Below are 11,924 nucleotides of genomic sequence, written 5' to 3' on the forward strand. Positions count from 1 at the left end.
GCAGCTGAATAAGCTGATGAGATACGTATGTCCTTTGTTGAAGGATGGAGTCTGCTCCTTTGTTATTACACTGTACATTCTGGTAATAGCAGTAGCCTTCCCCCATCCCTGTGAGTAGGTGATGCAACAGAAGATAATCGGCATGATTCCGAAACAACTTCAGCCAGTTGTGCTAAGCAGCTTTGGCACTCACTGATAAGGTGAATAAACCACCAACTTCTCATGGTCCTTCTTCTTAGAAGGACCTAAGCAGGAAGTTTTGACATGGAAACCCCTTAAACAAGTGCTGAAATGTAATTTAGAGCTTCTGAACACCATACTTAAATCTTCTTTAAGATAGCTAAATTGTTAATATCCAGTAGAACAGGTAAACATAATTTCTTGAGAGCATGTCATACAGAGAAGACAGGAAGTGGGGGTGGGGGTGTGTGTATGTCAAACAGCTGTTTAAAGAGTAACTTAAGAAAATAAAATGGAAATTTGCTGTGACTATGTCAAGTTGGAAATTAAAAGACAGTTTCTCAGGCTTCAAGACTGTATTAATTAGACAGTAACAGAGGAGCTCCCCAAACTCTTATTTTAAATCTTAATGAATGAAATAAAGAATTATCACATCACAAAAGCAGGGAAGACACTCTAATCTACAAAACCTATCCTGTGATAAAATTTTCGACTCAGCATAAAAGACTCCCATACAAAATGACTGATGGCATATTACTATGCCCAGGTAGTCTCATCTATTTGATTTAGATTCAAGGGACTGTAATTGGAGGTACCAAAATCTTACACTGTATGAACATGTGGATGCAAAGAAGTGTTGTCTTTTCCAGTGATAAAGCTGTCAGAACAAAATTGTCTGTGCAAATCTGAAAGACTGAACTTAATGTGGCTGCTGTCAATTTGTCAATTCAGCATTAAGGTAATAGAAGTTATTAACTGAAAACATTTTTTCATCACAGTTTTAATATCCAGAAATTGCTAAACTATCACAAGTGCAATCAACACAACTGAGGTGTGAGAATTCAAGTACATCTTTTGTTGAAGAATCACAGCTTTTGCTATGAAGACAACTTTGATTATTCTGTGCTTAACTGATGTAGACTTTACTGACATGAGGATATTATGCTGGAATCCAACCACAGTCCAATCTAGACAAAGGTATTTTTAAAATTTCTTACAAACATTATCTTTAATTATTGTTTGTGCTTGTTATCAGGCATAGTAAAAGGTATTACTTGCTAAAAAAAAAAGTAAACACTCATTAAAAGTGCTGAAAAAAGAGTAAACACTCAAATAAGTGCTATTCTCAGAAATGACATTACGATTTTAAATGTACCAATGCATCAGATCAGTAACTTTGCAGTGAAGAGAGTAAGGGTTAAAGAATTTATCCTCCAAAGGCACTGTCCCAAGAAGCACACTCACATTAAATACTGCACTGTCACACAGCTGTAAATAAGATTTTAATTTTGACCTTATAGTGCAGTTCACAGGCAGACATAATTGAAGTCTGCAATTTCAAGGGCAGATATTCTGCCTGTGTGCAATACCTGTAACTATGCCTGCATCACTGTGTTGTGGGACCCAGGAACCAAGGCATGACCTTCTTTTACCAAATTATTTTTTCAAATTAATACTAAACACATTGGTAGCTAAGGCTGGCAAACAGCTTCCTCCCACAACACTGTATTCCCCAAATTCAGGCACCCTGTGTGCTCAGTAATGTAATCTTAGAAGTTGGCTATAGGAAAGTTTCTTGTAACTAGTGTACAAATAGGCCATCCTTTTTGTATTCTTGACAACAAGCATAGATAACAGTACAAAGTCCTCACCCTCACAACTGTGTGGGTTTGGTGCATTAGGAATTACTGAAAGGGCAGTAAATGCCCTTTGGTTGGCGTGATGCACACAGTACTGACAGATAGTGTGCTCCAGACCCACCTGGTCTCAACTGCTACATAAATACAACCATAAAAAAATATTTAAAAATAAGAAGTAGCAGTCAATACTACTTGATGTGCGCTTTAAAAAAATCCCTGTGCAACTCAGTTCCAGCTTGCTTTCCCTCCTTCCCCAAGTCTTGTGTTATCTGGTACCTCTTTGCCTGATGGTATAAAATATTTTTAAATATTTCATTTCATAGGGTACATTCATTACTTTAACGGAAGAAGGGCTCCACTGCCTTCTTTTACTTATTTTTGTAATGAATACAAGAAACAAAATTTATTCCACTTAACCTCTGCAGCACTGATTTATTTGCCAAATTAACATTGCACATTTTTTAAAGTGCTTTGTTTGACTTGCCACTAAAATAATGTTTAAACAACATTGCTTATTTCATAATAAGGAAGCCTTACGTCATCTTTTGAAGATGACAGAATAGTGAGGTGATGTGTCAAAGCCTCACCTCTAACCACCACTATTTAATCTTCATTATGTCACAAATTAGCCATGTTCAAAGGTTGTTAAACCTTCCTCCCTAATGGACATTCACGTGCGTAACCACAAATCCAATTCAAGACACAAAGCCCACAGGGATGGATATCTGTTCCTATTCTTTAAAAGGGATGTGTAATGTTCCTTTAGACACTGAGCAATATTTACATCAGGGACTGTACTTCTACCCAAGGAGAGTCATGGTCTTTTCATGAAAGGGAGGGCGTTTATCTTTATCATCATGTCACCACTTGTGGTTTCTTCACATAGCCCTTCTAGTCTTCCCTTAAAATTCTGCAAGTTATTCCTGTAAGTATCCCATCTTCCTCCTGCTTCTCAATAAATCAGCAATTCTTAGTCCTGGACTGTCCTGTTCCCAGGACTGCTGGGGCTAACAGGCATCAAACAAGGGCCGTATTTCATCCTAGGCATGCAAGCTGTTAGGCACAAATTACACCTCTTTGCTCAAAAACCTAAAGCTGAACAGGCAGCGGCCCTGCAGTCAGCATCAACAGTGCTGAAAAAGCTGTTTGCCTATGTGGATGCCTAGACAGAGCTCAAAACAATTCCTCACCTTTTGTAAGCAGTAGATTCTCCCATAATTAAAAAAAAAACAAAAAACCAAACATGCTTGCTTCTAAAGAAGGTCATGTAAGCACTTGAGAAAGTGTGAGTATTTACACAAAATTCTGCAGGGAGCCTGCCATCCCAAAGCCTCCCATATCCACACTGAAACACTAAAGGTAGTAAAAATGGTGGTCTAGTTTCCCCTTGCTACTGGTTATAATCTGTTTTCATTAGGCACAAGTCTCCAAGTTCTCCCAGTTACACAGGGATAATTCAAGAATAATAAATGTACATCCCTACTCATTACTAAAAATAATGGGCGTTGTGATCACATTCCTGAAAAATTGGATGTATACACAAAGACCATGTAAAAACATTTGGCAGCACAGAATACTGTAGATATCTCTATACACACACAGGACAGGGTTGATTAGTTCTAAAGAAAGTAGAAGTTGCATTCATATGTATTTCTGGCTCAATAAGCTTATTAAAACTACAGCATTCTTCCTCAAATTGTTGGGATTGTGCTGTCTGAAGGCTTTTATAATCCTCCAAAGCAGACATATTTTATTTCTAAGTATTCATCGATGCCATATTTTGAACCTTCTCGCCCTAAGCCAGACTCCTTCACCCCACCAAAAGGGCACTCCACTGACGAGATTATGCCTTCATTAACACCAACCATTCCAACTTCCAGCTGTTCTGCAACTCTCCAGATCTGAGCTGGATCTTGGGAGTAGAAATATCCTGTCGTGCAGACACAGAGATACAGGAATGAAAATCAGTAAGAACAATTGCAGACGACTGTGAAAAAGAGACGTACTGACATTCAAAATCATCATCCCATAACACTAAAGCTCACAAAACCACAGAAATACACTTATCTGACAGAGAGGCATACCTGCTAAACCCACATTAGCTGCATTTGCTATAGCAACAGCTTCTGCTTCAGTCTCAAATCTGCAATAGAAAGAGCAAAAATAAAAATGAGGTCTGCAGTTCACCTACTGTCTTGCTGATTTACTGACAAGAAGCAGTCTGATCAGGAATTAAAATGTCAATTTATTTTTCCCAAAAGTGTACATTAAAAACCTAGTTTAACTTGCATTTTGAAATGCTGAAATGTCTACCTCTTCTCGTAATTGAAACTGCAGTTAAGTAGTTGAGATTGCCTTTATCCTCCCTAGGCAGCTGGATGGTAACCAAACCATTTACTTCACATGGGTTAGCCTACCTATTTCCCCAACTACACAGCACTCTCAGTGCTGAGAGATAACTGTATGTTCTTCTATCACATCCAATTGCTCTGCACAAAGGCAGGGAAGGCTTTAAGGAGAACAGACAGCTCCAAGTCATCCTCTGTCAGAAAAGCTTAGGACTAGCAAATCACATGACAAACTCAAAAGTCCTGTCTCCTATTTCGTACCACAGATCATGCAGCCAGTGAAGGTTTTGCTGCTATCTAGCCTTGCTTAACTATTGAGACACTTTAATTTTCTAAAAGTTGCAGAGATGCTAAGATCAGGTCAAGAGAAAGAAACGGATGAACCACATATCCAGAGGATGTTTTCACATGTGTACCCGTTTTTTTAGAAGATTTGTGTGATCATACAAAAACAATTTTTGCAAACTCTTTCAAATCTTGATTATTCAAAATAATCTTTCATTGTTTTTTTGTTAATTTTAATCTGTAAAATTAATAATCTTACTTGACAACTGGTGCTAAAGGGCCAAATGTCTCTTCTTGGGTGCAAAGCATTTTTGTTGTAACATTACTAAGTAATGTTGGCTCAAAGAAATTCTTCCCAAAGCTGTGTCGTTTCCCTCCAGTCACAATAGATGCTCCTTGAGAAACTGCATCCTTAATGTGTTTCTCTACCTGATATATGCATAACAAAAAATCTTAAAGTCAGTATTTAAGAATGAGCAAGAATACATTTCCTACTGAAGAAACAACACTCTTTAATATTAAAGAGAAAATTTTGAAGAGAGGTTTACACTTTGCAGAGGATCATTTGCAGTATTATCTAACTTTTCTAATTCTTTTTTCTCTCGGTCTGACATAATTTCAGAGGAATAAGTTATGAGTGTTGCCCCCAGCCTACTTTTCTGTAGAAATTAAAAGCCTACACCTAATGTGAGAAAAAGTCTTTGCAGGACTAAAAACTGAATCTTGTATCAGTGATTAAGCACTACGAAAACAGAAGTACATGACTGCCATGGAAAGAGAAACAACTCTCAACATGGAACCGGCAAGAACATTTCCCTACATCTACAATTCTACCTACCCCCTACATTTACAATTCATCTGAACACAACAAAGTAATAAGAAAACTAAAGTAGCAATCTCCACCTAGAATACTGTCCTTTGAAATTACAGGAATTATAGAAAGTGACTATATACAGTGTTTATTTATATATATAGTTGTATGTGATACACACACTACACTTTCGTGATACAAGAATGGAAGGCATGAAGGAAAGAAATTCAAGGACTGTATCCTTTGTCTCCCAAATAACTGAATATTTTCCCATTCTTTTATAAAGAGAGAGAAGCTGGCATCATTTATGTATAATGGCTTCAAACCAAGCCTGCATACAACTGAGCTGTAATATCTTACAAAGTATGAGACACCTGACTTAATATTTAACCTTAGGAATGGTGAAGTATTATAGAAGATGTGATGTACTAGGATTTAAACAAAAAAAATTCTGGAGTTGCAGGTCATCCAAAACAGAAGAGTCACACCATGTATGTGAAGTTTCAAGTGATTACAACATCCAGAGTTCTGGTATTTTAACCCTGATTAATTATTCTCCCTAGCTTTTGCCAAGAACACTGTTCTTCAAAAGAAATTGTCAATCACAGTGCTTCAGAACTGCAGGATCACCACACAGCTCTCACAGTGTATCCAATTTCAGTGAATGGACTTGAGAACAGCTAGGGAGTAATCAGGAGGAATCAGCTTCTCCTAAAGGAGGCCTCTCTTTCCCTTAATGGAAACAGGGTGATGATGCATGAACTGTCCACATCTGTTTGTCTGTATGTACACATGGATTTGGTGGACAGAACACACTTCCAGCCACACTGCAAATATGTTCTAATAAAACAAGTGAAAAAAAGTGAAACATAAATGTAAAGTTATTTTATGGATCATAGAAAGAAAATTAGGATGTCAAAAATGAAATATTTATTTATACCTTCTCCACGGCTTTTTCATTTATTAGTGGTCCTTGGGTAGTTTTTGCATCAAATCCATTTCCAACATGCAGTTCTTTCTCTATAGCTTTAGCAAACTTTTCCACAAATTCATCATGAATTCCCTTTTGCACCAGGAAACGGTTTGTGCAAACACAGGTCTGACAACAAACAAGATAAGACAAAACCCCAGTGGTTTATATTGTATTTAATCCATCCATTAATTCATTCTGGCCTTCATGCACAGAATTAGGTTACTGCACTGATGTCCCTTGCCTCTCCTCCCTCATCCTAAGCTGTTACCAACCTATGCCATATCTTTCAGCACCCCTTCCATTTTAGAAATACAACTTCAACAAGCTGTCAGTGGGTGTGTGAAATACGTCACACTGCAAAGTTGCTTATGCTGGGGAAATGTTTTGTGAGTTTTGTGGACTCAGATACATGGATCAACCAAGGCCCAGAAGCTGCACAAAATACCTTCTAGACTGCAGAATGCTGGACTGAGCAGCAGAAACTCAGAACACACTTAGTGGTCTGGGGTCTTTTTTCTAACTCCTTTATTATTTGAGTTTGCTTTCTTCCTAAAAATTGCTTCTAAGTGCTTTCAATGGCCTATTTATTTGTGCTACCCCTTGCTCTTAACTGCATCCTGTTTTGACTGCTACAGTATGTGAAAAGTAACAGCTACTTATCCTTCTCTACAGCAGCAGAGGTGCCTTTAATGCTAGATCTTGTCCAGTCTGGGTCTGATCCCTTAGTGGTCCTTGTCCACTTTTGTTTCGTCTCTTTCTTCCCAATATTAGTCATGTCGTCTTCTCATGTTATTCAAGCAAAGTTTTCCCCATCGAATGACCGCCCAAATCCACTGAAAATTTGGTGCTTCTCAAAAGCTGGAGTTCATCAACTTCATGTTCACATGTACCTGTAAGGCTGGAACAGTCTCCACACAGCCCTTCTCAGCTGACTGTTCTTCTGGAAAGTGATTCTCTTAAAATATTTTGACTCTAAATGAAATACACTTGAAGCAATGCGCACTTGAATCTTGTCTATCAATTTTTTAAAGCTATTCATTGTGGAAAAAGCTATCTGTGAGTGTCTTAACAGACTGAAGCAAGATGGTGTCTTTCACAGCTCTAGTTCTCCAATTTAATGTTAACAAAGCATATGACAAAATGCCTTATCACTTCTCAAGCTCTTGCAAGGAGTCCTAGAGAACATCATCTTCTCTAACAGTGATGCTACTGACTGCCATGTATGTTGTGAAAATACATGGGATTTTAGTGTTGCTATTTAGACTTGCTGGTAACTGCCTTTAGTGCCCAGAGCCATGTGTGACTGCAGCACTTTCCACAGTGAAGTGTTCTATGCTTTCCTTTTACATAAAATAGCTTATTTACAGCCTAAACTTTATGTACAGCTCTTCATTGTCTAGAAACATGGACAAGAAGATTATTCTCACCTGTCCTGAGTTTCTATACTTAGAAGCAAGGGCTCCTGCGACAGCCCGGTCCACATTGGCACTGTCAAACACGATAAAAGGAGCATGTCCTCCAAGCTCCATGGAAACTCTCTTCACAGTGCCAGCTGCATGTTTCAGCAAGATCTGTAGGCAACAGAGGAGACAAAGACATCTGTACCTCTAACAGATGTGAACAGTGGAATCACGGATGAAAGGCAGTGAAAAATTACTCTGGCAAGGAAATAATCTGCAGCTTCCCTACAACGCTAGACCATCTTCTATGACAAAAACAAATTTCCTCCGTTAAAATCTTTAAAGATGAGATTCTGGCCAATGACTAATGCAGAGAAAGATTTTGATCAACTTCAGGTCAGGTCAAGCTTTTATACACTAATATTGTTACTTTTTTTTGTTTCCTTGTTCTATTCTTTTTGATAATAAAATCTTGGCTAACCTTACGAAAGTTTTCAAGATCTGACAGAATTTGGTATTATGATTTACCTTGATACCAGTCTTTTTCTTCATTCTGCATACAGCCATCCCAGAGAATTCTGTCATTTTGTAGCCACACTGCAGTTTTAGTGATTCAATTATAGATGGCAACAAGATTGCTTATTGACTAAGGTTGATAGCAGAGATTCCAGGAACTTGTTTCTCTAATCCTTTCTCTCAACTGCTGAAGCCATTTTTGAATGGTACCTTTGAAACTCAGTTTCAGTGTTCTTACTAGCATGTTGTCACCTTACGATATAAACCAAGAACACCTTGTACAGAACTGTTCACATCATAGTTTAATAAAGGGCAGTTATCAAGAAGTTGCAGACAGGCATCCTTCTGTGAGTACTGATGCTAAAATATACAAGCAGTATCTCAAGAGGTACACAATTTTTTGGACAATCTGTGTACAGTAGCCAGAAAAGAAGGCACTGTATAAAGGCACACACTTTCTCCCTACCTTTCTAGCATAACCACAGTAATAATCTTCAAGGATATTCTGTCCCCATATGTACCTTTCCTGTTGCTGTAGAGCCAGTAAAAGATATTTTGGATACCAATGGATCAGTGCATAGAACTTCCCCTACAGCTGCTGTCTGTTGTCTGGAACAGGGAACAACATTATACACTCCTGCTGGGATTCCAGCCTGGTTTGCAAGCTGCAACAAAAGAAAAACAGAATTTGCATTATTAGTGCATTTTGTAAGAGGAATAGTCACTTAATGATTGTTCACTGTTTTGAAGAAAACTATCTGTAAGTCAACAGAAGCCAAAAGGGCTCAGCACAACTAGGAACAGGTGCCACAGGTACGTCAGAGAGCAGCTTTGCTCCAGTTTAAGCTGTCTGTTCAAAAGAACCAAATTACAGATATAAGGATATTTTGTGTATCAAAATGGTCCAATCCATTTTGAAGCTCTAGACCATATTAGAGGCAATTTACAAAGATTCTCACTGAACTAAAACACCTGCATGTAGTCAGACAGTTCGTCCTTTCTTCACATATGAAGCTGGCCAGAGCTACCTTCCAAGCCCATCTGACTCCCTGTTTACAGTGTCAGTCCTTTGCTGAGGTAAAGCTTAGCACTGAAAGCTCACCTCCCCAAGAGCTAATGCTGATAAAGGCGTGTCCTCTGCAGGTTTCACTACCACTGTACAGCCAGCTGCCAGAGCTGCACCAACCTTCCGGGTAATCATAGCGCTGGGAAAATTCCACTAGGAAGAGAGAAAATAGTACAATCAAAGTTGGGAAAATTTTGCCTCCTGTTTTTGCAGAAAATAAATGACATTTTGAGCTGTGGGCTGAGCTGAAAACCTTCACGTGGCTCAGAAGAGTTCAGCTATGCTTACTGGGGTTATAATGGCTGCCACTCCTACTGGCTGCTTCAGCACCAGGACTCTTCTGTCTTTTGCAGATGCTGGAATAACATCACCATAAATCCGTCGAGCCTCCTCCGCAAACCACTCCAGAAATGAGGCTGAATACACGATTTCACCCTGTGCTTCTTTCAGAGGCTTCCCCTTTGATTAAATCAGATTGAAGATACATTGTAAGCAGCAAACAGAAGCAATATAAACAAATTCAAGTAATTTTGGAGTTTCTCTTCTTTTCAGAGTACTTTATGATCCCCTCCCTATGACATACACTGCAATCTCCAAAAAGGACTCTATGATTGCAGCAGCAATAGTTGTGTGGATTCAATATACCATCACTGTATAGTCAATATTTTGTATGCTCGATTCATACCTGCCCAGGACAAGCAAATGTAGTATGCATTTATTTACAAACTCTGAATTAGATGCTATTACCACTCTGAAGAAAAACACAAATCATGGCAAAACAGTTACAAGTTTATGCCAGGGTCATTTGCTTTTTCTGGGGGGAGTATTGCTTTTGTGATAGATAAATGTTATAATATTGGCTTTCTGCAAATGTTAAAATGAAGGATGTTAAAGTAGCTTTGTTGTAAGTAGATGCTATATGTATAATGTTAAAGTAGCTTTGTTATAAAGAGGTAGTTTTGTAACAATAACTAATGCCTTTATTTCTGTCATTAACTAAACTTAGACATAATAGTGAAATAGCTAATATAGTTATGCTTGTGGTAATTGAACTGTCTGCTTGGTTGGATAGCATCCAACCAACATGTGTTGAAGACCCTTGCTATCGACATACCAACTATCAGCAACTACCGTCTGCAGAAACCATGGACCAAAGCCCACTCTGAGGGTGATGATAAAAACTGACTAAAACCACAGCCAAGAAATGTGCCTGCTCTAAAAAGGCAGTTCCAAGGAATGCTGACCAGTTCCTGGAACATGCGAACTAGTTTAAGGAAAAGTTTGAATATGCATAATTGATTTTGAATATGCACTAGGCTGATGCAATAGGACAGGTATGTAAAGGGTGTCTCCAAAATAACGGGTGTGCTCTTAGCTGAGTGCCAAAGCACCCGGCACAGTGAATTTTGCTTTATTATCTTTGTCTTATTGTCCTTCATTAAACTTTTAAATCCTAACAGGAGAGTGAACCTCATTTTTCACACTTTGGACTATCCCCAGGTCTGATCCCGTGGACTGAATGACCATTAGCAGCTGGTCAGAGGAGCTGCTGAAGTATCTTCCAGCAAGGTTTTATCCCAAAGGACACCAGTTTGTGAGCTCCCAGACTATGCAATGATACAGACCAAAGCAGACTATGTGAATCCAACTTGCAGACTTACATGAATTTTCCCAGTCACAAATATTTCTGCCATAAGAACCATGGTTTAGGTGGATGTATGCTTTTGCATGCCATGAAGCACAACATGAGTCTGGTTTCCCCTGGTTAGGTACTACCGTCATCAAACCAACGCACTTTATGTATGTCCGGTAGAAGAATGTTTGAAACGTCATCCACTAACCTAGCAGAGCAATGTGAGTGCACAATATGCCCGAAGTTATTTAAAAGGACACGGTGGCTAACTGGTTAAGTGCGCAGGGAGTGTTGACGAGTGTCAGTTTTATTTGATTGTCGCTGTTCGCCTGCGTGTGTTGGGCATCCCAGCGCGAGTGCCAGCACAGGGCAGTGCCCGTGCCCACCCCGCCGCCCTACTCACGTTCTCGGCCGTGATGATCCGCGCCAGCTCCTCCTTGTTCTCCATCATCAGCTCGTACCATCGGCGGAGCCGCGCGCTCCTCTCCTGGGAAGAAGGAGAGACAAGGCTGCCGTGGCCGCCGCCCGCAGGGACGGGGAAGCGAGGCCGCGGGAGACCCCACCGGACCGGACCGGACCGGACCGGAGCGCCCCGGGGCCCCCTCGCCGCCACCTCCCGCGGCCGCTTACCTTGGCGGGGAGGCGGCTCCAGGCGGCGCCGGCTTCGTGCGCGGCCCGCACGGCCGCCCGCGCCTCGGCCGCCCCGCAGTCGGACACCCGGCCCAGCTCCTCGCCGCTGGCCGGGTCCTGCACGGGGAACGCGGCGGCCGTCTCCACCCATCGACCGCCCACCAGGCCGCCCCGGCGCACCAGGGCGGCGGACAGGGCCCGGCTGGCGGCCCGCACCGGCCCCGGGGCGAGCGGCGCGGGGCGCAGCAGGAGGCGGCGGCGGGCGGCGGCGGCGCCCCGCAGCAGGAGGGTGGCCATGGCCGCGCTCTGGCGACAGGAAGCGGGCCCGGAGGAGGAGCTGCCGAGGGGCCGTGCTAGAAGCGGCGTCTCGGCGGGGCACGGCGGCGGCGGGTGGCACCCGGCCAGGGGTGGGAGCGTAGCGGGGGGAGTGGGGGCGGGAGAG

At 41.2% G+C, this 11,924-nt stretch overlaps 1 protein-coding gene across 1 annotated transcript; it reads right to left on the reverse strand.

Moving 5' to 3' along the window:
• Positions 1-1,209: 1,209 nt before the first annotated feature.
• ALDH5A1 (aldehyde dehydrogenase 5 family member A1) lies at positions 1,210-11,810 on the reverse strand. Its single transcript, XM_032113912.1, has 10 exons — positions 11,483-11,810; positions 11,256-11,339; positions 9,508-9,678; positions 9,256-9,372; positions 8,675-8,818; positions 7,665-7,808; positions 6,205-6,363; positions 4,713-4,882; positions 3,905-3,963; positions 1,210-3,750 (listed from the first exon to the last, which is right to left on the reverse strand). The coding sequence occupies exons 1-10, from the start codon at positions 11,777-11,779 to the stop codon at positions 3,545-3,547; spliced, it is 1,551 nt and encodes a 516-aa protein (XP_031969803.1). The 5' UTR covers positions 11,780-11,810; the 3' UTR covers positions 1,210-3,544.
• Between the last annotated feature and the right edge of the window lie 114 nt (positions 11,811-11,924).

The sequence above is a fragment of the Corvus moneduloides genome, chromosome 1, assembly GCF_009650955.1.
Source record: "Corvus moneduloides isolate bCorMon1 chromosome 1, bCorMon1.pri, whole genome shotgun sequence".
Lineage (NCBI taxonomy): Eukaryota > Metazoa > Chordata > Aves > Passeriformes > Corvidae > Corvus > Corvus moneduloides.

What these genes read in the sequence shown, in the direction of transcription:
- ALDH5A1 (XM_032113912.1), bottom strand. Translation starts at nt 11,779, where the DNA reads ATGGCCACCCTCCTGCTGCGGGGCGCCGCCGCCGCCCGCCGCCGCCTC. An exon ending in TGGCAGCCATTATAACCCCA is followed by an intron (nt 9,373 to 9,507) that starts GTAAGCATAGCT and finishes CTCTCTTCCTAG; the next exon opens with TGGAATTTTCCCAGCGCTAT. An exon ending in GCTCTACAGCAACAGGAAAG is followed by an intron (nt 7,809 to 8,674) that starts GTACATATGGGG and finishes TGTTGCCTACAG; the next exon opens with ATCTTGCTGAAACATGCAGC.